This window comes from Lepidochelys olivacea, assembly GCF_965140295.1.
Source record: "Lepidochelys olivacea isolate rLepOli2 genome assembly, chromosome: 2".
Taxonomy (NCBI): Eukaryota; Metazoa; Chordata; order Testudines; family Cheloniidae; genus Lepidochelys; species Lepidochelys olivacea.
Window position 1 is genome coordinate 222,692,186 of NC_140412.1, and position 25,325 is coordinate 222,717,510.

A 25,325-nucleotide genomic window follows, 5' to 3' on the forward strand; every position below is an offset into this window, starting at 1 on the left:
TATGATATGATGCAATGCAGCATATAATAAACTAACATCCAATTCAGTGGCAATCGATAGGAAAACTTCTTAAAATACAGTAACTCAGTCTATGGGCCTCATTCAAAGCCCTTTGATCTTTTTATTTCTGAGGAAAGGTGTAGCTGACTCTAATGAGAAAGATATTTTTCTGACACTATCCTGTTTTCTTCTTCCTGAGATGATGGTTGTAGAAAATTAAATTGAAACAATATCAACGGCACTTTGTGTTGGATATCTGGAAAACATTCTCAACAGTGATACCTAATAGACAGTGGAATCGCTATCTAAGTAAAGTGGTGGAAGTTGCACTTGGTTCAGTTAATTTAAAACTAGATTGAACAAAGGATCAGTATATATAATGGAGAGAGAGTTCGGCATTGATATTTATGAAACCAGATCCTTCTTTGCATAAGAATTTTGCCAAGAACTCTGAGTCTCCCTAGTGAAAACTCCCTGATGGTAATTCCCTCCACATGTGTGCAGACCCAGAGATTGCAGGTCCTATCGGATCACTGAGTCTGCTCTGCTAAGGCTTAATAAATTATTCCTTCGGGTTCTAATAGCAAGTACTTCTTCAGTGGAGGTGGAATGGAAAGTGAAGGGACTCCTTTGTGGCATCTTTTGAACAATAATCGTCTAATAGCACATCTAGATAAATGCAGGAGCGACCGTGGTGAATTACTGCACACGGTGAACAGAGAGTCGTAGAAATCTCTGTGCCTCTGCAAAGACAAAACAAAATGTATTTTAGGTCAATAAGATCCTATCTCCCATACAACTAGGCAAATCTGGAGAAAACACTTATAACCATCTCATGGTTCAATGATACATTTTGCAGCAATGACATATTCATTTCACTGAGCAGTGTCTACACCACATCACGGGCATGATTCCAACTTGTGTAGACACACCCAAACTAGCTTTAATCTAGCTCAAATACTGGTAATAGTGAAGCTGCGGCAGCAGAGACTTTATCGTAGACCAGCTGCTGCAATAATTACTCCGGGTCCCAGGTGTGCTTGTACAGCCCACGTTAAAGCCCATACTATGTGGATTCATTGCTATTAGTACCCAAACTAGCTTGACTGAAATGCAGACATACCCTACATCTGGCTCAGACTTTCAGGGCTGCCTGAGTTTAAGAACAGCTGAAAGTATCTTTGGGTCTGATATTTGTCATGCACTTCAGTACCAGATATGGCCTGGCTAAAGAGCTTGCTTATATACATCAGAGGTGTTCATCATAAACTCCTTTAATGCACTGTCAGGCATGGTTTTAATAAGATTAGCTTTAAATAAAGTATTTTATATGCAGTGCCACCTAGAGGCAGAATAGTATAATCCAGTTTGGCATTCCATTCCATCTCCCCCTGTAAGAGCTGCTTTCCTACCATTTACAGAACTTACACTATCCCATTATCTTGAAGTTCAGGACCTATCAGTCTGTGAAGTGTCTCAATATCATGCAGGTTTTCTAATTACGTGACCCAAACACGTAACAGCTTGGTCATCTGGCTGTCCATTAGTTGCAATGACTGTCTTGAGTCTTCTTCTGTATCTGCCACCTGTAGAGTTTGCTCTGTTGATTGTTCTTCCTGAGGAACAAATTGTAGATGTCAATGACTTCTGTTGAACTCTCCACTACTGGACTTGATCGCATTTGATCTGGGCGCTGAATTCTTTCGCTTTAAGGCACCTGGAGTTGTCCATCCTTTTTCTCCATCCAATTTGACAGAAACACAGTCACCTACGTTCTAGACCCGGCAGTTCTCTAACTGAGTGACATCTGTTGTAAAAGCGTTCATAAACTCATTTAACCCTTTCATCCGACTTGGCTACTCTCTTTCTGGCCACTATGGAGATAGGTTGTTTTCCAAAATAGGACCAGTAGTTCTGAGTTGTCTTCCCACCAGGAGTTGTTCTGGACTATATCTAGTAGCCACTATTGGTGTTGATCTGTAACTCGAAGCATGAGTGGCATTTGGGGGAGGCATGGCAGGGGCATTGTCCCCCCAGCCTGCAGTGCCTTAACCAGAGCGGGACAGGCCCAGGGGCAGCTACACACACACACATCTTTCTTCTTCTTCTTCCCCTCCCTGACACCCCACGCCATGGTCAGGTCGGAGGCAGGAAACCAGAGCTGGGCAGTCAGGGTGGCTGCTTCTCTGGCTGATGCCATGGAGCAGGCGGATGTGGTGCTCCTCCATCTCCTACTGCTGGCGTCCAGGGCGGTGGATGCTCCTAAACTCCCAGCCCCTTTTGACTGCCCAAGCAGTGGGTAAGAACTGCCCACAGGCAGGGCAGAACCAGGCTCTGGAGTCGACAGAGCCCTCAGGGAACAGCTACCACAAGAGGGCCCTCCTGGCACACAGCCCCAAGCTAGCCCCCTCCCTGCACCCTGAGCTACACCCCTCACTGCACACAGCCCCTAGCTACTCCCTGCATGCACCCTTTCAGTGGTTTTCAAAGTTTTTGAGCTGAGCCCTTGACTCCCCTTTTGAGTTAGAATTTTTGATTGTGCCCCCCGCCCAACCCAGACAGGCTGGGTGGCCTGCTAAGAGGAGTCAGGGGGTGGAGGTGGCACTCCCTTTCCAGGCCCTGCCATGTGGAGCTGGCCCCAGCCCTGCCAGGCCCTGCCCCCCAAATATAGAAGTCAAATTATGCCTATGCTCAGAAGAGCAAGGAATGGATCTTCCTACTGTAGGATTTTCTTGGCTGCCTATACAGCACTCTCAGCCTCTCCATTCGTGGGTAATGTGGTCTTCTAATAATATGATCAAAATCATATTTCATTTGGACTGTCCTAAATGCTGCTGTAGTGAATTGTGGTCCATCACCCATCACTAGTTGTTCTGGAATACTGATGTGAGCAACCAGGCACTTCAGTTTCTCAATAAGACTGTGACATAGTATGTCTTTCAGATACAAAATTTCTATATAGCTGGAAAAACAGTGCCCAGTGAACAGGTAATGCTGTCCTCTGAATTTGCATGAATCTGTAACTAGTCTCTTCCAAGCGCTCTCTGGTAGAGGTGTTTGTACGGAGGGATTTCCCGACACCCCCCCTGAATTTCCCCAACCACCCCACCTCACCCCCCAGGTTTGTGAACTAGTTACATGCAGTGTTGCCAATTTAGTGATTGTTTGGACATTTGAATTGAAACTGAAATATTAATACACACTTTAAAAGCATATACAGTGTATGATAAATTACGTGTATCTGAATAAGTATAATAGATTTGAAAAGTATGAACATAGACTAGTTTCCTTATACAGCTGCTGTTTTTTATGACAATGTCAGTGCATTCATGTCGGTGATGTTGGCCAATTTAATAATTTCAAATTATGATTTGTAAGCAAAGTCTAAATGAGCTCTCCCTGACAGCTAGTGATGAGCTGGCGGTTGGGGGCAAAGGCTTCAGGACCAGATTGTATTTACATTCACACCTAATCTACCTAGATATCCAGCAAACAGCTGTGTTGCCCAAGTGATAGATTTTTGGCTGGGTTACAAATCACCTGAATGCGGTGTGTGGGGGGGGGGAAATGAAATGTTGTTGTTGTTGTTATTGTAGGAGTAAAGGGCAGTAGAACTGTACTTAGCCTGTGCTGGTTGAGGGCATTGAGAGAGAGGGTGGGGACAGGTGTTTTACTTGATGGTCTGCCTGAGTCACAAGTACTATTAGACCTGCTCCTCTCCATTGTTTGCAAACAGAACTGATTAGGCTCCATAGAGAGTCTTTTGTTCTGTTAAGTGACCACTACAGCTGAAATCACTGATAATCAGGTCTAAGTGCTTAGACCTGCTGTGGGACAGTGTTTCTGTGGAAGAGATGGCCCAATCTGCACTAGCAGCGAGGGTCCCCCACTGAGAGCTCAGCTGAAATCACTGAGAGCTGGGTGGAACCTCAAGAGACCAACTCGCAGAGGTCACAGTGGCAGGTGGCAGCAGAAGGTGACAGCGCAGGGCCATTGGCAGCAGAGCGATGGAGTGAACGGTGGCACAATGAACAGCAGTGGCCAGAGCGAACAGTGAGCAGCTGGAGGAACGAGCAAGGTGCCTTCTAGTCCCCCTCCTGGGAGGTGAACTCATGTGAAAGCACCTCTGAACTCTGAGTCTCCACTGACCCAGGACAACACCAGTGAGTGTTAATGCGGCTGTTAAGAATTCTGGAGACACAACACAGTTCATGCAAACAAACATGGCTGTGGCATCCTACTTCCTATTTAAGCAGGAGATACCACACACTACAAACTGGAGGCCAGTGTTAAGTGCATTGTCACTGGTTCATCCTGAAATTGAACACCGGTTCCGAACAAGACCAGCAGACGCTCGCTATCTCTAGGCAGGAAACTCAACTGACTGGCTAGACGCACGTGGTGCAACAGTGAAAGACTCAACAGTTGAAAAAGTGAAGCGCTCTCTCACCACAGTCAAAAATGTGCACACATGGCTGATGAATGCACCGATGCAAATGGACATCAAGTAGTAAGTCATTGTGTACGTTATCTTGATGTCAGTGGTAGGCCAGTAGATGCATTTCTTGATGTTCAAGTTATAGACGACATATCAGCTGCATCTGTGACAACCCACATCTTAGTAGAGTTAAATGCTTGTCAATTGGACCCCAAACAGATGGCTGCTTGTGCATTTGATGGAGCTGCAAACTTCTCTGGATGACGTGGTGGAGTACTAGCTTTGCTCAGAAAAAAGTGTAACCCTAATCTCTCCTATACACACTGCAGAGGCCATTTACTCCAACTAGCGCTAGTATGAGCTGCAGACTCTTCAAAAGACATTCAAAAAACTATACATTTAATATCTTCATTATATTGTTTTTTCAGCAAGAGTCCAAAAAGACTGAATATCTTGGAAAATATAGAAGATACACTGGGACTGAAGTTCAAATTAGTCCAAGCTGGGAAAACCCTCTGGCTTTCTCATGAGCGATCCTTGGCTGTTGTCTTCAAATTACTCCAGCCATTATTACTGGCTTTGGAAGGTATCTACCAAGATGGGATGGATTTAAGTAGTGAGGCTGGTGGATTACTTTTGCTGCTACATTCAGAGAAGACTATTGGCATTCTCTCTCTTGTAAGTCTACTGCTGAAACCACTTGGGTCATTAAACAATGCCATCCAGGCATCTGCTACAACAGTAGTAGATCTTTGTCCAGCAATAGAAGCTACATTTGGATCAATCAGAGAGCTATTCATTGAAAAAGTACTGGAAGAAGCAAAGACTTCAGTCCAGAAGTTGACTAATGAAGGCATTTATATTGAATCCTTAAGTGAAGAGGACAAGTACTTAAGACAACTGAAAAAGTACACAGACTGGATTCTTAAAAATCTACAACAGCGACTTCTACATTCTACTCAACCTCTACATAGCTTTTACAGATCCCTGTCCTTTTCAAACACTGACAGCTGAGTGGAATGAGACACTACCAGCAATGGGGCCGCCATGTGCTCAGGACAGAACAGAGAATTTGAACACAGAGTGGAATATCATACAACGAATGAATGAAAATTTGACTTCTCCTTCTTTTTTATCATCACTGGTGACTTGAACTGATCTTTGTGCTATGTTTCCTGCGATGAAAGATGTAGGAATTCATCTCTTGCTACTCCCAGTCACAACATCTACAGCTGAGCATTCTTTTTTGTCAATGAATAGAATTTTATGTTCTGAAAGAAGTCACCTTCTGCCTGATCATGCGAATGAACTAAAGAGCATATCAATTGAAGGAATGGAAGTACCGGACACACGAGAAGCCACCGAAGATGAACACATTGCATTCAAGAAGTTCATTAACAGAGTTGTGCAAAATTATAACAAGAAACCAAGAAGGCTGTAGATGTAGTGTTTCATAGAAGGTTTGAGTAGCCAACTTTAATTTGTGTGATGATTTTAAAACATGAGTTAAATCTATAAAATAGTCATGAAACATTTTTCAGTTTTTACTATGGTGCAATACAGCCCACCTTCACCCTCATGGTCTCATCCCTCATCGGCCCTGATTCCTGCACCCTCCTCCCCACCCCGTAAATTTGAATACCTCCCCTAATTTCACTTCCTGGGGAAAACACTACACTGTATAGTTCAGATTGTCTCTTACGTTGATTTGTGCTGGGTCTCCTTTCAAAAGTTCAAGATCATCAAATCCTCCATCCAGTTCTTCTACCTTTCTCACTAGGCCCATCATGGCTGCCATGCTGTGGCTGGAAAAGTTATTGGTCTTTGATCTTTTGAGCACATGTACTCTAAATGCATAGCTTCTGTCTTTGTAAGTTGTTTCTGTGATGAACTGGCCCATGCAATTCAGAATACCTCAGGACTAGTCAGAGCTGTGTCAGGTGACTTTAGCACTGGGAGGGGTTGAAGGTGATTGTAAATCCTTTCTGAGCTAACTGGGATGTCAACTCCTGAGTCAATTTTAAAATAAATAATCTTGCCACGAATATTAAATTTCACTTTCCTGGCAGGCTCTATGTCTTCACACATAATAGATCCCAGAAACAATGGCTCTTGATTGTCTGTAATATGAGTCAACTCCCTGACTGCTTTGGTGTGCCAAACAGCTGCACAATGTCCATACTTCTTGCATTTAATACACTATCTGTCTCTGGATGGACATGCAGCATCTCTTAGGATATGACTTTTTCCACAGCTTGTGCATGTAGGCTGGAATTTGTCCCTCTTAGCCTGAGAATTCTCTCTCTTTTCATCAGAGGTCTTATGGTAATGACTTTTAGCACTCCTGCTGCATCTGTTCACAGCTTCCAACCTATTGTCTTATTTGTCAAGTTTAGCAAGTTACCCATGTTGTTGCCGCCTCACCAGTTCAGGCTGCTTTGCTATTTGAAATAGCTGTGGCTAGAGTTAGATCTCTCTTCATTGTAGCATCTGTGAAAAACTTCCTCTGGTATTTTCTTGTTTTGCTTTCCCAAAATCAGTCTTCAGCCACTGCATGCAGAGCTACAATAAGACATTCACCATTTCCCCCTGGTCATTGAATTTTCTGGTGAAAACATGCTTTTTCATATTTCTCTGAGATATAAAGTATGAATCAAACATAGCCAGAACCCTTTCATAGTCATCTTTGTGACTGTCATCAGTAAAGTAAAAGGATTTAAAGATATGCTCTGCTTGCTTCCCCACAGCATATATTAAAGAAAATACCTTTATAGCATTAGTTTCCTTGTGGAGCTTGGTAGCAATGTGAAATCTTGCAAAATACTGCTTCCAGTTCTGTCTCTTCTGAAAATGTGTCAAAGCTGAAGTTCTCCGGGGCATTGAAGAGTGGTGTGTTGATGAGATCCTTCAACCTTTGTTCCCTCTGTCTGCAACCTTTGTTGCTGTTTTCCTTTTGTTTCTGTTCTTAATCCCACTGCTAATACCATGTCATGTACTTCTGTACCAGATATGGACTACCTAAAGAGCTTGCTTATCTACACCAGATGTGTTCATCATAAGATCCTGTAATACACTGCCAGGTATGTCTAAGATTACCTTTAAATAAAGTATCTTACACGCAGTGCCACCTAGTGCCAGAATAGTGTAATATAGTTGCTCATTCTATTACAATATCCATCCCATTTATAAAAACTTCACATTGATGTTCCTCCATTGACTTCAGTGGAGTTATTCCTTGTTTCTGAGGAGTCTCAGGGTACATTTATGCTGAATTTTTTCATCTAAATTACCCCCACTCCAGGCCCCTTCTGTTTTCATACAGCAGCCTTATTTATGGATGTCTATACATGAATCTCCTTCTGGAGCGATGACCAAATTGCCAGAAATACCATAACAGGGCTCAAAAACATGCAGTGCAACATGGCATTTTTATACCATTCACTGATGTTAGAAATCTACCCACTGAGGTTGCCTGCAGACGGGTCAGCCACAGTCACAATCCTTGTTCTCCTTGACAGCAAAGACTGCATGAACCTAGCAGCAGCAATGGCACGAAGCTTTCCAAAGTGGAAGGAGCCACAGCCTCCCGCTTCCCTCCATCCTAGCCAGCAGAGGTGAACTGGGGCATGATCAACACATGCTAGACTGACTTAAAGGATAATGGAGCTCCCATGCCCTCAAGAAACTGTGTCTGGCTCAGCCAGAGTTCCTCTAGAGACTAACAAATTTATTTGAGCATAAGCTTTCGTGAGCGATAGCTCACTTCATCGGATGCATGCAGTGGAAAATACAGTGGAGAGATTTATATACACAGAGAACATGAAACATGAAACATACACACTGTAACAAGAGTGATCAGGTAAGGTGAGCTGTTACCAGCAGGAGAGCGGGGGGCGGGGGAACCTTTTGTAGTGATAATCAAGGTGGGCCATTTCCAGCAGTTGACAAGAACGTCTGAGGAACAGTGGGGGGGGGGGGAGAGGGGAATAAACATGGGGAAATAATTTTACTTTGTGTAATGACACTTCAAATCAGTGGCACTGCTGTGGGTACCCGCATGGCCCCACAGTATGCCAACATTTTTATGGTTGATTTAGAACAACGCTTCCTCAGCTCTCGTCCCCTAATGCCCCTACTCTACTTGTGCTACATGGATGACATCTTCATCATCTGGACCCATGGAAAAGAAGCCCTTGAGGAATTCCACCATGATTTCAACAATTTCCATCAACCTCAGCCTGGACCAGTCCACACAAGAGATCCACTTCCTGGACACTACGGTGCTAATAAGCGATGGTCACATAAACACCACCCTATACCGGAAACCTACTGACAATTCCTACCTACATGCCTCCAGCTTTCATCCAGACCACACCGCACCACATGATCCATTGTCTACAGCCAAGCTCTACGATACAACTGCATTTGCTCCAACCCCTCAGACAGAGACAAACACCTAGAAGATCTTTATCAAGCGTTCTTACAACTACAATACCCACCTGCTGAAGTGAAGAAATAGATTGACAGAGCCAGAAGAGTAACCAGAAGTTACCTACTACAGGACAGGCCCAACAAAGAAAATAACAAAATGCCACCTGCCACCTTCAGCCCCCAACTAAAACCTCTCCAATGCATCATCAAGGATCTACAACCTATCCTGAAGGACGACCCATCACTCTCACGGATCTTGGGAGACAGGCCAGTCCTTGCTTACAGACAATCCCCAACTTGAAGCAAATACTCACCTGCAACCACACACCACACAACAAAAACACTAACCCAGGAACCTATCCTTGCAACAAAGCCTGTTGACAACTGTGTCCACATATCTATTCAGGGGACACCATCATAGGGCCTAATCACATCAGCCACATTATCAGAGGCTCGTTCACCTGCACATCTACCAAGGTGATATATGACATCATGTGCCAGCAATGCCCCTCTGCCATGCACATTGCCCAAACTGGACAGTCTCTACGTAAAAGAATAAATGGACACAAATCAGACGTCAAGAATTATAACATTCAAAAACCAGTTGGAGAACACTTCAATCTCTTTGGTCACTCGATTACAGACCTAAAAGTGGCAATTCTTCTACAAAAAACTTAAAAAACAGATTCCAACGAGAGACTGCTGAATTGGAATTAATTTGCAAACTGGATACAATTGACTTAGGCTTGAATAAAGACTGGGAGTGGATGTGTCATTACACAAAGTAAAACTATTTCCCCGTGTTTATTCCTGCCCCCCCCCCTTCCTCACACGTTCTTGTCAACTGCTGGAAATGGCCCACGTTGACTATCATTACAAAAGGTTTTCCCCCCCACTCTCCTGCTAGTAATAGCTCACCTTACCTAATCACTCTCGTTACAGTCTGTATGGTAACACCCATTTTTTCATGTTCTCTGTGTATATAAATCTCCCCACTGTATTTTCTACTGCATGCATCCGATGAAGTGAGCTGTCACTCACGAAAGCTTATGCTCAAATAAATTTGTTAGTCTCTAAGGTGTCACAAGTCCTCCTTTTCTTTTTGCAGATACAGACTAACATGGCTGCTACTCTGAAACCTCTAGGGACTGTTACTTAGAAAAGTTCCGAAAATGGAATTTCCATTCCACAGGAAATTTTGACATTTTGAAATTAGTTTCTGTTCCAAATCCTAATAGGAAGTTCAAATATAAAAAAAAAAGAAATTAACAGAATGAAAAATTCTGAAAAGTTCTGACTCAGAAACGTCAAAACTGAAAATCTGTCATTTCAAAGCAACATGTTGACGCGGCAAATCCTTTTGTTTACTTATTTTAAACTGAAAATCAGAAACATGGTGACATTTTATGTCCAAATGAAACAGAACTTGTCATTTCATTTTAAAATGCTGGTTTTATTTCTTGCTGGAAATTTTTTCCCTTAGATTTTTTCCTTCAATTTTTTTGACTCAGAATGTGTATTTTCTGACAAAGAAAAAATATCATTGTTGACCATACAGTATTTTTCTGTGAGAAAACTTTCCACATGAAAAATGTCAAGTATCTCTATTTTTCCTGCTGTGTGCTCCCTCCGATACCCTGTTCAAAAATGAACTGTGACTTAAAGTTGCAATATAGCCTGAATATTCCACATAGCTCTGAAATTCTCAGTGCTACTGCTTAGAACCAGCACTGCATTCTCTCTTTCCTGTTTCTGTGTGCAAGCCATTTTATAAAATACTCATTCTGTCCTCTTGGATTAGGCTTTCCAAAGCATTATCTGTAATTACAATCACTTTTCTGTGACTGGGTGGAAATGTTAGGGATGCAAACATTGCAAACATAAGTGGAAGCTCATTAAAAGCTTACCTCAAAGACGTCATCAGGTATAGCTGCTCTCCACTTTGATGTTGACTTGATGTGTTCGTATGAATTAATAACAATCTCAATGGCTTTTGGGTGGGAATGACAGGCCTGCAACACCTGCAAGAGGGAAGCAGAAATTATGATTCTTTAAATTTCAGTAGCACCTACCGGCTGCAGCTGAGATCTGTGCCCTGTTGTGCTGGGCACTGTTCAAAGACATAGTAAGAGAATAATTTACAATCTAAATAGACAGGGCAGACTGCAGGTTGGAGAAGAAAAAGAGATGAATTACTTGCCCCTGGTCACACAGCAGATCAGTGCCACAGTAAAGAATAGAAAAGAGTTCTCACAGTTCCTACCCCACTGCGTTATCCCTTAGACCACATCTGGGTTACAGTGTACCTTCATGAATGGAAGCAATCTTCTCCCTGGTTTCTCAAGGCTGTCAGTCACAAATGTACTAACAATTCCCCCACTCCCCTTTCCCCACATAGGGCATAACTCTGATGAATGTTAATCACAGGAGTTTCATTCATGCCTGAGCAGAGAACAGGTCCTTGAATACGAACAAAAGTCCTGCCCCGACAAACACTGTAAAAGGAAGGAAGGAAAATAGCACTGTTATAAATAGGTATAAAGTCAAGCTTTTAAATCATGCAAGAGCCCTGGAAGCAGCTCTGACTCTAATATGGTTTGTTAATTGAGAGTGGACCAAATCCTGCCCTTGCTCACATTCATGCAATACCACTTTGCATTTATTGCATGCTTACCTTTCCGCACAGCCTTGTGCAGGCATTAATAATGTACGCCTCAGAGCACCCTTATGAGCTAAAGTATCACATTACATATTTTACAGGTGGTTAAATGATGGCATGGAGACTTGATGCACTATCACATAGCAGGTCAGTGGCAGAAACAAAAATAAAAACACAGGAGGCCTGACTCTCAGTCCTCTACGCAATACTCTCTCAAGGGAAGGCCCAGTCTATACTATGAAAACAAGCTGGTCTTGCCATTGGAACTTCCTCAAACAGTGGTGAAAACACTTTAGGTGCTAGCATAGACAGGTTCATACTGTGTTCCATACTCGGTACAGAAAGCCCTCTCCTCACCTGGAGTAATTATATATATATATATATATATGTAACCCATGTTGATGAGTGCCCTGGACTTTGCAGACTTTTAGAAATTCTTTGAGGAATATCTTGCACATATTTTGATCTTCCTCCCCACTACCCTCTAGTCAACCATCTTCTTTGGCTTTACCCATTTATACTGCATGTTAGAAGAGGACTAAAACTCAAATGTGATGCCTTTGAATTTCAGGGGTAAATGATTCATCATAAATTCATGGATTTCAAGGCCAGAAGAGACTGGTAGAATCATAGAATATTAGGGTTGGAAGAGACCTCAGGAGATCATCTCAGGAGGTAGATCACCCTCTCCAGCCTCTTTTATATATCACAAACCATTAAATGTCACCTGGTTCCCCCTATATTGAGCCCAGTAATTTAGGTTGACTAAGGCATATCAGTATATCTGAGATGAGGGAAGATCTGAAACCTTAGATTTGAACCAACACTTACAGTTTTGGTTTCTGGTTGGCTTCAAAACCAAAAGGGGTCTATTTCTGACATCAGTAGCTGTTCTCTTGGAACAATGAGAAGGTGAAAATATCAAGAGAATAGCTGATCTTGCAAGATTTTTGTCATTTTGGGCCAAAGTCTCACAAGAACAAGTCACAAGGTTTTGGCACCATCAAATCCTGATTCAAACCCTAACCTTATTTGAACTCAAATCTGAACTTTGAATCGGTCCCAAAAAGCTAATCCAGATCAAAATATCATCTCTTCACTCTAACTTCACTCTAACTTTACTCTAGAGTAGCACCATTGCACCAAATACATCCTTCACCTTGTGGAACTGTGGAGGATATATTCTAGCTGCTCCATGATTCAGTAAAAGTTGGTAGCAGATTTCAGACTGGGCAGCTGGCCGCACGGATGTCACTTTCAGAACATATTGTATGGGGGCACAGCCATTGATGTCCATCAGGTTTGCTTCAGCCCCAGCCTCAAGCAATACATGCATCAGCACATGGTCACAGTTCCAGGCAGCCTTGTGGAGTGGTGATTTGAAATCTTCATCTCGAGAATTAACTTCAGCTTTATAGTCTAACAGCATCCTACAGATTAGGTGGTGTTCCATGCTGTACACCTGCTCTTTAAAGCGAAGGGCCCAGTAAGCTGCACTGGCCAGTGGAGTTTCCATGTGGGCATTGACAGCATCAACATTTGCTCCTTGGTCCACATAAAATGCCACCAGTTCAGGGATGCCAAAACGTGCAGCTGTGTGTAGGGGAGTCTCTTCATCCTGATTGTTTGTTGTGATGTTCACATTTGCTCCTGTTAAGAAGCAGAATCAAGGGAGACAATTGCTCAAATACACATTGTTTTTCTAAGCCAGTTTCACAAAGACACTGTACATGATGGCTCTTTTCTGTAATCAAAGCTCCACTTATTATATCCTCTTTCCCCACCTCTTAGTCTCTTCTCTCTATGCATACATCTCTATCTAGGTTTTCATAAAAAAGCAAAAACAAAAATCTCTTTCTTTCTAGAGATGTATACATCTCATCTGGGTTGTCTCTCTAAGTATTTATAGCACACATATCACCTCGCTTGCCTGTCTGGCTCAGAAGTTCCTCCCAGAGAGCCACATGCTCTCTTCCACAGCATGCTGCAGAAAGGAGAAAAATGTGTCAAGAGAGCAGTGGCTCTCCTGCTCAAATACCATGTTAACTGGCAGAGGATCAGAATATGAATAGATCAGAATTGTGTCACCTCTCAGTCAAGTTGTAGAGGCCTTGCAGATTGGCTTCCCATTGGAAGAGAAATGAGAGTCTGGGTATATTCTTAGTTCAGCTTGTTCATTTTACACTATATACATAAGTTCTTGAACAGAGGTGGTCACAAACAGCATGCAGGCAATCCCCTCTTTCAGGAACCTCAGCATAAGAATCATTGCCCAGTTCTTAGAGAGCAACTCTGTCTCCAAGAATTGACTCTAGTTAGAGGAATTAAGGCACAGAGCAAACTGCCTTACTGCTTGCCACAGCTCCCCCAAAAAGAAATTTCAAAGCACAACTAACAATAATACAGCATTTCTTCAAAGACTGGACACTATTTGTATGATAAGAAAAATAAATTGTAAGACTAAGTGACATTGCCACCTGGTGGCTCCAGCCATAAGATTGGAATAGACTAAAATAGCCTCCTGACTGCAGAGCTGCCTGGCCATGCCTCCACATAGCAGCTGAGCAAGGGGGATGTTGCCACTTCCGTGGAGCCCCCAGGTAAGCCCTGTCCTGTGCCCCCTACTCCCTCCCCCAACCCCCTGCCCCCTCCCACACGCAAACTCTGCTGCTGCTGGGGGATGGGTTGCACAGTGACCCGAGACTGTCTCAGCAGCGGCTGGTGCGACTTTGGCAAGGGTTGCCTGAGCTGCCCCTGAGCCAGGCACACCAGCCACTCCAGAAGTCACAGAGGTCACGGAAACTCATGGAATCCATGACTTCCATGACCTCCGTGACAAACTCACAGCCTTAGCAATAACTGATGGTTAGGGCACTCACCTTGGTGGTAGGAGAATCAGACAGAGCCATGACTTAAACCTTGGTCACCCACATCCCAGCTGAGCACCCCAACCACTGGGCTATCATCGTTCTTTGGCTTTCTGCCCAATGAATATTTAATTATTTATACAAAGTAGAACAGCTCCAATAGGAGAGATTGGAAGACACCTGCAGTAATTCACACCCTCCCCTGGAGCAGAATATACGGCAGGTACAGAAGAGGGGGCACAGTCAGTGGCGAACTTTGGAGCCAACCTTTCAAAGAGACTGGGAAGCTATGTGGAAAGATATGTGTCCCATGTGGAGATGGTCCATGGCAATGGCCTCTGAGTTTCCTGTGCCTCCACCGTAGAGCTAAAAGCCCATGAGCTTTAAAAAAAAATCCACATTTGGCTCCAGATCCAAGCTTCCCAGCTTGGGCCTATCTCTATCTTTTGAGTTCATTCCATTTCAGGTCCAAATCTGTATCTGAAATTCTTTCTACTATAAATTAGGCAGTGAAGAAAAGGGGATACTTTTGACTTCTAATGCCAGTAGAAAGCCCCTCACAAATCAACACACTTGACAGTGATTGCTGCATGCATCTCATTAATAGGGAGCCTAGGAGGAAAAGCATTTTGAGCCAGACCCTCAGGGCCTGTAAACCAGTGTATCTCCACGTAAGGCATCAGCTGAAGATCAGGCCCTTTTTTCAAGCTGGTAATAGGAGCATTGAACTGAACTGCAGCATTCAGGCCTAAATTAATATTCCTGCTGAAACAACAGTACCATCTACTGGGCAATCAGCGTCTGCAGCTTCCGAATGATGGCCAAAGGAAAAGGAGCATACAGCCGTTCTTGCTATTTGTGTTGTTCCTGCCAAAATCATTGGGGGTGTCTTTATTTTCTGATTACTGTGGCTGACTCTCTGACCATCTCACTCCATCCTAGCTACAGACAGTCTGCCCCAAGTAATTGCAAGCCATTGCAGAAGCAAAATTAAACACTGTTTATAAACAAGTTGACAGATTCCACTTCCTAGAAGGGAGGAGAATCAAACTCAGCAGAATCGGGAGCACGGAAGAGGGTAAGTGCAAGCATCGGAGATTTCCTGATGCTCAGTCCTATGGAAGCCCCTACATGGGTATGTCTACAGTGGGCTGATTCCTGTAAAATTTTCCACCCTTGCTAGCACAGGCAGGATTTTGTGCAAGCATCAAGAATGGATGAGGAGAAAGCAGTGTGAAAAATTAGGTCTGGCTCATCAGGCTAAGGGACAGGAGATTTGCTAACATTAACAGAGAAGGGGGAAACAGAGAAAGATGAAAAGCTCAGTTTTAGTTACACCGAGCTTGAGTTGTTGCTGGGACATGCAGGCAGAGGTATCAGAGACAACTGGCAATGTGAGTCAGGTGAGGGCAGGAGTGAGAGGTACATCTCTGAGCCTTCAGTACCAGCATGTTAGTTGAAGGCATGTCTGATTGTGTAGTGTTGCCATGCCCTGTTAATCAGCTGCCATATTTCACCCCAGAGGTGGTTCCATTTTGTGTAGAGTCTCGATATTTAGTTTGCATAGGAGTTTAAGTTTATAAAGTGCTTTTGGATGAAAGGAGGCTCTGTAATTGTAAGGTATTATTATGTTAGTGATAAATGGGAGGAGGAAGCCTTTAGAATACATACTTTCATTTACATGCATCTTACACTGCATTTGCAAGAGCACATTTGACTTTTTATGCTTTCCTATGGTAGCGAATCTAACACCCATTGTCAGGATTATTGGCTTCAGGCAAAATAAAATTGATGGCATTAATTTTCTTTTCTACTAAACAAAAGAATAGGTACCTTCCAGCCGAAGGAAAGTGGTGTGGTAATTTTTTTGGGATCATAGATTGCTTTGCCCAGAGCATATGCTGGCTCTGAGAACTCAGGCTAAGGAAAGGTCTGCAGTAATGACATATATAGCAAATGAAACCAAATCACTTGCATTTGCCATGATTCTGATAATAGGTGGGACTGATAGCACTGCCTATTATTTAATTACCCCACTCTTTCCATTATAAGACCCTGTTTTCAGTTGCCATGCTTCAAGCATTTGGGCTGAAATTTCCCATGCTGAGTATTTGTCTAAGGTTGAATGTTTATTGGAATATTTCAGCCAGCTATTTCCAAGTACAAAGCTAGGGAAAAATATATGGCTCCAATTACCTTTTCCTTCAGCAGCTCTTGCATCCCCACGCTTGGGAGCAAGGACTTTACATTTGGCCTTTGTGTCAGGTTGGGCCTTTTCCCATCCATATGAAAACTGGCCCAACTTTGGCTAAGTTATACAGTTTTTAAAAATCACAGTTTGCACATGCTCAGTTGAGACTTGCAGCTTACTCCGCCTGCACTGAGCATGCTCCAGACTGTGGCTGTAGGGTTTTCCCTGAAATTGCAGTTTCTGGCTGCTCCAAGCCTTGGTGGGTCTGAGTCCAGGCACCAGAACTGAGAGCAGGGAGACTGTCTCTCTCCTGCGCTCTCACTGTCCCTCACCCCCACTCTCGGCTGGTCCCAGACTGCAGGGAGGAAGCTGCCTAAATCAGATGCAGAAGAGACAGGATACAGAACAGGTGGTAGGGTGGGGGAATTCCAGGGGGCGAGGGGGAGACTAGAATTTACAGGGCAAGGAGACTGGAACTAGGATGAGGAGCCTGAGGAGTAGAGACTGGGAGTGGCTAAGTGAGGAGAAGCCAGGCATGGGGATGAGACAGGACTAGGATAGGAATAGGTTGGAGAGGAAGGGGCAGAAAGGGCCATGTCTGGGGGAATGGGCATAATAGTCTATGCCCAGGAGAGCACAATCCCCTCCAGAGATGGAGTGGAATGGAATGGAACCCAAGATCTCTGAATCTTACTATTTCTCTGCTGTCAGCAGATATCTGTGAAACCCTCTGGCAAAGTGACTCATTCCCTGCTAGTGGTGGTCCACAAGGAGGATAACAACCTACTACTGCTATCAGTTACTCTGTTAACTCAAGTGGCAGAGTTCTGTGTAGTGCATCTAAAGAGTTCAACCCTGCTGATGACCCATGTGGGTGTCAACATGATGGCATATCTGTTTTTCCAGTTGCTTTTTAAAAAAACCTAGGAAATCACACACACAAAACTATATTAAAAATATTATGGTTACAAAGCCAAACACTCAAAAGTTAAGCAATGGCAGAATTCAGGCTATCTGTGCGTATGCATTATAATACAGACTTTAATTGAATGATCACTTTTTGTTTTTTATGAATGAGATCCCTGCTTCATTCAGTGCAGAGGTTGGAAATTAAGAAAGTGTTAACTGCAGTACCCTTACTTCATTTATTGCAGAATACACCATCACTCAGGAGTCTCAAACACAAGCCCGCAAGGTTCATGGGTGTAGCCTTGCACCAATCCTCCATCTAGCAGCCTGCTAGCGATAGCTTACCTGAAACCCATAAAGCCCAGCCCCACTGTGAGGTCCCACCCTGAGGTCCAATTGGCAAAGTCACAAAGCTGATTAGCCAGCAGCAGGAACAGGAAGCTATCTGAACAACTAAGTTTCACCCTGCTCAGGGCTGTGCGGCTTGTACTACCCTGCTCAATTTCCTGGCATTCCGACCCAACTTGACTCCTGGCATCTGACCTGTTGTTGCTGACCTTCAGATTGTCTCCTGCCTCTGACCCGCTGGTAGCCTGACTCATCCTAGACTTTGGTTCCCAACTTGTGGTTCTGATCTCCAGTTTGTCTCCTGCTTCTAAGACTCCTAGTATCCCAACGCAGGAGTCCTCGCTCGTGACTGCAGATTCGGGCTCCAACTACTAGGTCTGGTCACCCATGACCTGGCCATGCCAGAAGGCATGCAAGGGACTGCAGGAAGACAAAGCATGGTTTCATGGTTAAGGCAATTGAATACTGCTTTGGAGAACTGGATTTTATCCCTGTCTCTGTCACAGGGTTCCTATGTGATACAAGGCAAATCACTTGCATCAAACTTTTCATAAACAGTCACTAATTGGGTGTCCCTCATTTTCAAGATGCCTGACTTGATACCCTAGAGTCTGATTTGCAGAAACGCTGAGTAATCACAGCGGCAATTGAAGTCAATGGGAGCTGTGGTTTGAACATAGAAAGTGCTATATAGTATTAAATACTCTGAAAAAGCAGTCTCAAATTGACCAAAATTAGTGGACACTTTTGACCTTAGTCTCTCTGCCTCTCTATTCTGCATCTGTAAAATGGGGATAATGAAACCAGCTCATCTCACAGAAGTATTGTGAAAATAAATTCAATAGTGTTTGTGAAGTGCTCAGATACTATACTGATGAGTGCCATGGAAAAGCCTAGAAGAAAAGTGTGACAGGGCATCTGCCCTGCACTGGCCCTGATAGGGTTAAAACCCAGCCTGGAGGGCTGCAAGAAAACAGCCAATTATGGCAGTGGCTGCAGCCAATTAGGGCAGCGGCTGGACCAACCATTGTGGACCCAGTTGGCCCATATGAAAGGAAGCTGCAGGCCAGACCAAGGGAGTATGCTACTGGAAGCCCTAAGGAGGGGGCTAGCTTCCTAGGGGGCTACAGAGTAGCACTGTGAACAGGGCTGCTAGGGCTTGCAGGCCTGAGACTCTGGGAACAGGGTGCAGGAGCCAAAGGTGCTGGGGCTGCAGGAAAGTGGCCCAGGGAATTGAGACAGACTGGTGGAGAAAAAGGAGGGGTAGTGGAAAGCTATTGTTTACAGGGTCCCTGGTCTGGGACCCCCACTTGCCACTGAAAAAGCAGCCAGGCTATAGATTTCCAAACCATTGCAAGAAACAGCTCGACTGTTGCAAAAGAAGTCCCCACAGAAGGGGGGAACCTGGAGTGTGACACGGCCGGAGGGCTGTGCCATGAAGCAGAAGCCGTGAGAGTGGAACTGCAGTGGGTCTTCAGGCAGAGACAAGGATGGGAGACTCACCCCATCAGAGGGCACACCTGCTGACCAGAGCTAAGTCCCGAAATGGCCAGCAGGAGGCACCAGTGGGGTGAGAGCCCTCATGACAGAAAGCAATAATTGTCTTCAGAGCATGCTTTCAGAGCCTGGACCGAGACCCAGAGTCTGCAGTAAATAAAGCTGCGGGCCACACAATTAACAAGAATAAAACAAGCTACTGAATAAGCGGTTCATTCATTCATTCCGAGTACTATCCGTTCGGTGCTTAAGGAGGCAGAGGTCCTGGGATTATGTAATTATAGACTGTATCATAACATATATGTACAAAGGGACCAGACGAGTTTTGCACAGGCAACAATAATTGTGGAATTTCCTAACTTTTGAGTATTTGAAGACAGCTTGGGGGTGGGAGGCTGTAAGTAATATTGATTTTATTTTTTTCCTTTGCAGTTATTTTAAGGGCCTATCCTGCGTCCATTGAAGTCAAGGGGAATCTCCCCCACCTTCCCCCCCGTACATATACATACACACACAGACACTTCCTGTAACTTCTGGACAAGGACAAAGCTGTAGGTTTCAGGGTGGGTGAACTCAAATGAAAAACACTCTCAGTTTATCAAAGATACAAATGCCAGTGCATATTATGGCTGTGTGCATTTATTTTTACAGCTGAGGCCTTGCATGCTCTGTGTGGGCATTAAAGACCACTTTTGGCATGAGAAGCGGTTTGCCCTGGGGCCCTGGATTGAAATTTCCTGCTCTCCAAACTGCAGCTGGACTGCTGCCCTCCTCCGAGTTGGCTTTGTTTTGGTGGAGCTCTATATGTATCGTTTGTGAAGCACTAGGGGGCTATACAAGCATGAAATATGATTATTTGCTTCTGAACAACATAATACAGACCCTTAAACTCCTGCTAAACCTCAGAGGTACTTGACTGTCTAAGTTATAGTCTGACTTACCTCTCCAAATGAGCTGCTGGGCACAAGGTACAGAGGCCTTTGTGGTACAGAAGTGTAAGGGTGCGTGGCCGCTCAGTGAAAAGCAGTTAATGTTAGCTCCGTGGTTGCACAGGATCATGAGACACTCAACATTTGCCACATCACATGCCACGTGGATAGCAGCTTTCCCATTTGGCTTGTAGTTGACAGCCGCTTTGTGATCTAACAGTACCATGAGGCTCTCCAGATATCCATATAGGGTTGATATATGCAGTCCAGTGGCCCAAGATGATTTTAACTTATAACTAGGCAGCCAATATCCTGTAAAAAGTGAAGATGCATTACCAGCCTTGAATAAGAATCTTCCAGATGAGCCACTAAATAAGACTAATTGGAGGGGGGCAGAAGGGTGTTGTAGTTAAGCTTTAATTTATTTTAATATAATTTAATCAGTTAGGGTCTAGTGTATGCAAAGTGCTCTGGAGTAATAACCTTACTTTCATTAAGCACTGCCAGCATGCAGGCTGAATGGATTGCTTTTTGAACAGATGAATTGCCATGTAACTGTACTCCGAGGGTAGTTTTTTCTTCCTGCAACCTCCAAGACTGAATAAAAAGTCCTAAAGCCTTTGAAATGCCAGCTGAAACATACGGGGGGTGGGAGGGGGGAATAGGATCTGGAAAGAGCTAAGCAAACTCTACATTCGAATAAAAAGCAGCACTGAGGCTACGTCCACACTAGGAGTTGATGGTGTGCTTCCCAGCTCACGATGGACACGCACTAGCTCTCCTTGAGCTAGTGAGCTAAAAATAGCAGTGTAGCTGGGGTAGGATGGGAAGCAGGAAGAGGCAGCACCGGCTAGCTGTGGTGAGGGGGAGTTCTGGTGGGTTTGTACTCAGGTCAGCTAGCCCATTGCCACCACTTGCTGCTGCCCTTGCTACTGTGGGTGCACGACCGTTTTTAGCACACCGCATCAAGGAGAGCTAGCACGAGTATGTCTAATGAGAGCTGAGTATCGCACCCCTAGGTTCTAATGCAGGACTCTTAGTTAGACCTCTGACTCAACAGGTAGCACATCATGTTGTTCTTGGGTAGGAGATCTCAGGATTTCACATCAGGGTCTGGGTGCTGCCTTCCTGTGGAAGGGCTCACGATGCACGTTGCACAGCTGCCCCCTTGCAACGTAGCTGCAGCAGTACTGCGGACGTACTGTCACCTGCCACCCTTTGCAAGTGTACAGCCGGGTGTTACAACAACGCAGTAAGTTAGCTGGTGTGTAGGTCCGTGTGACGGCAGTGACATTTTTGCATGAAATTTGGTTCCAAAAATGTTCACTGTTCTTTCTGGCAATGTTGCTGATACCCTCTCTTCCCTCGACATTTTACCATGTAGCAATATCTTGCAACAGTGGTATTTTTTTTTCCTTTGAAACACAGGCTCACGTTACGGAACCCATTACACTTGAAAACAGCATCATGGCCGTCACTGACATTTTCCTTCTGGGCCTGGCGGGTGAAGGAGCAGGGTGGTTGCTGCTGCTCCTGATTCCCATCTCACTCTCCCAGTTTCTTCCCCAACACTGACCAGAAGGTGGTGCTCTTAAACACAGTGGCCTGATCATCAGTCCTCACTACTGTTCTGAGGTGGATTCTCCTCATGGCACTGGTCATCAAGCCACCAAAATTAGAATGGCGCTAAATCAAATGTTGTGTCATTTTTGCCAGTCCTGAGCTAAGCAAGAGGTTCACGAGGGGATGTCTGGTGGCATTAAGGCCAAACCTACTGGCCAGCACTCAGCAGGACACAATAGCACCCACATTAAAAAAGCAGAATTTAGAAATGTGCACACAACTGTTTTATCTTCTCCACACAGCACAGCGTCCATAGTGAACTTAGTGTGTTCCCCATCAGCATCCCCATATTGTACCCAAAACATGCCTGTTTCTTGATGATTGCACACAGACCATCTCAGAAGTGGTGATTTCAATAATCTGTATAAAAGTAAAATAAAATAATAATCTGGAGCAGGAGCAGCAGAGTTACAGACCTTGTGTCCTGCTCTCTAACCAATACCCCTTCTAAGTACAAAAATGTACATTAAGACAAAGATAAGTTTTCAGTTAAAATTCAGGAAATGTAATATGTACGATTGCACTTCATTGCACATATATAACATTTTCTATTTCTGTCTCCCCCAACCTCTGCCGTTCTCCTTCCTGCATGGTGGATAAATCCATAGGCTTAATACTTCTATGGCATAAAATGCATACCCAAAAAATATTCAGGATGTACATTGGGAGCAAGTTAATTGGAACCTTAATTTCTGTACTTCCTAGCATGCATGACTTTAAATGTTCATCTTTAATGTAACATTAACATAGTTGCATTATACATATATACTGTATTAAAGAGAGGGAAAAATAGGAATGGGTAGTATATAACTTCTTCTTGTAATGTTTGTTCTTTTTCAGTGAGTAATTCATTGTCATAATTAAATTGGCAAATACATATCTAGAATATGCTTTGTTTGGTAATGTAGTTTTTAAAAACAAACTCTATAAAATGCTTAATTTTCATTTAAATGTTACTCATAAAAGTAGCTGTGAATGCAGCATTCTAATACTGCGCCTATCTGCTTCCAAGATGCATCTATTTATATTGCGGAGAAATACAAGCGTTTATTACAGCCAGTATGGCACATCCTAAATAGATGCAGAAGAGCAAGTTGCCTGACTCATATATCAACTACAAAGTCAGCCAGCTAGATTCATATTCCAGACGTTTTTGTTGCCAATGAGCTGTGGTGTACAGAAAGAGCTCTGCTTTGATTTTTCAGATACCAAGCTGAGCCTGTGAATTGGTGGCTAGAAAATTCTTATTTGTAAACTATAAATGGTACAAATTTGATATGGAAGCTCTTGCTAAATACACAAGAGCAAGCATGAAACACCACTATACCATTTTTATAGTTTTGCTTCATAGAGGCTGCTTGTGCCCCAAGGCACAGGACATTTCCAGGAGTGGTCCAGGAACAGGAAAGTGAAAGAATTTGGGCAGAGCAGACTAGTCCTACTTGAATCCACCAGCCATTCCCTGAAGGGAGGAAACAGATCAGCCATGGGGGTACAGTATCATCCTATTCTGATCCTACAAAGCTCCTGGCAAAGCTCCCATTGAGTTGAATGGTGAAGGATCAGGGTCTTCATGAGGATCGTTTCTTTCTGCCCTCCTGGATCTCCCTTTATCAAAGTCTAGTTACTCAGGCTATTCAACAAAGACAGGATTTCCCCTAGAGTCAGTGGAATGCCCTCAACCAACAAAGAGAATAAATGCATTGTTATGATTTGGGGAGACAGGTGCATGTGCCTCATGATGGAGGAAAGACCCCTCCAAAGGATATAGATCTATGGCCGTCTTCATTCAATTTGCACATTTTAAATAAGATGGGTTAAATTTGTAGGAACACACGAACCTTCTTTAGCCTTTAGTCTGAGAGCAATACAAGAGACAATATTTTAAGTTGCTATATTCATCACTGTGTGAGATTGTTCAGATCCCATCCAAGTAAAACAAATATTGATTGCGAATCACCATTGTCTCTTTGAAACCAGAGAAGCAAAAACCATGTATCAGATACCCAGGAAATAGGCAAAGGTGAGATTAGTAGCCCTTCAGACATGGACAAGAAAAGGTTATTTGTTGTACTAGCTGAGAGATTGAGCTGAAGATGTTTATTTCCATGTGTGCTTAACAACTGGAAAAGACAGCTGCTTACTGCATCTTAGATTCACGAGAGAAATCTCGCAGAAAATAAGCATTGGGATGTTTTGATGCTAGCTGAGCATAAAACCTGCTTTATTGCTTTCAGACATAAATTTGTTGGAAGTTGGTCAGGGCCTAGCTATAAGCTTGTTTATTTTTTTCCACCCTCTGAAGAGGATTCTAGGGATGAAGTGTTTGTTTTGACTGGTTTCCCAGGGTGACAATAGATTACTTATTCTGATTTGACAATAGACTATGGCATCCCAATTCTATGACTTTGAAAAAGAAAACCTCTCCCATCAAATAACATTCGAGGCCTAGGGCATTTCCTGGGGATTGAACTAAAGGGAATCTGTAAAGCTGAAAATGGGAAGCTTGAAACAACCTATGTTTCTGTGTCGGCTTTTTCAAGTGGATTGATTGGGTATGTAGAGGGAATTTATATATACCAATGTATTTACATATTCTGGCTGTGCTCTAGGGTTCTCTGCGGGGGAAGGGGGCGGAAGAGCAAAGGAGTCCTTTCTCCAGGCTTTCCTGAACCTACAGCTCTGAGGATGGTGGTGGGCCTACCCCCAACCTAAACCACCAGACAAGATGTAAGGAGCCTCTGAAATAGGAGGCATACTGCAGCGGTACCACACCAGTTATTCAGCTCGTGGTGACTTACACTGCCACAGAGAAGGGAGCAGTATGAACCCATTCATTTTTAATCTCCATATAAATATATTTGGGATTATCAGCGGCTACTTTAAGAAGCATAAGGCTGAGCTACTTTTGACTAGTTATGTAGGTCATAGCTCATGAGTCAATTTAAGCCTTAACATTTTGGAGGGATAAAACATGACAATTGCTTCTGCAAAAGTAAGTTACTAAGACCAGTTTGCTTAGATTTTGCAAATGCAGCAGCAGGAGCTGCTGCTTTTACCTTGTTTGTATGATGCCAAAATCAGGTTCTCATCTTCCACTTCGAACACTGTGTCCACATCTATTTGCTTTTGTATCAAAAGATCTTCCAGCATTTTGTAGTCATTTGATTTTAGAGCTTCAAGAAAATCTTTTTTCATTAACTTGGCAGCCGCAGCCCGAGTAATCCTTTCTTCCATGCTCTCTTCTTTTGTATATGTCTCACTTATGTCTATTCTCAACTGTGTTTGTTTATATTACACACCGAGGGATGTGCTGAGTTCCCTATAGTGCAGTTGCATGCTGGAGAGCCTGTGAACCAGAAGGTAATTTTATCACTAAGTCATGCTGATCTGTTTGTTCTATTTAAGGAGCATTTCAGACATTGAAGTGCCT

At 43.6% G+C, this 25,325-nt stretch overlaps 1 protein-coding gene across 1 annotated transcript; it reads right to left on the reverse strand.

Annotated features, from left to right (window-relative positions):
• Window positions 1–504: 504 nt before the first annotated feature.
• ASB4 (ankyrin repeat and SOCS box containing 4) lies at window positions 505–25,129 on the reverse strand (the record flags this gene model as incomplete). Its single annotated transcript, XM_084621755.1, has 5 exons — window positions 505–743; window positions 10,777–10,890; window positions 12,688–13,178; window positions 20,282–20,581; window positions 24,952–25,129. The coding sequence occupies 5 exons, from the start codon at window positions 25,127–25,129 to the stop codon at window positions 555–557; spliced, it is 1,272 nt and encodes a 423-aa protein (XP_084477881.1). The 3' UTR covers window positions 505–554.
• Between the last annotated feature and the right edge of the window lie 196 nt (window positions 25,130–25,325).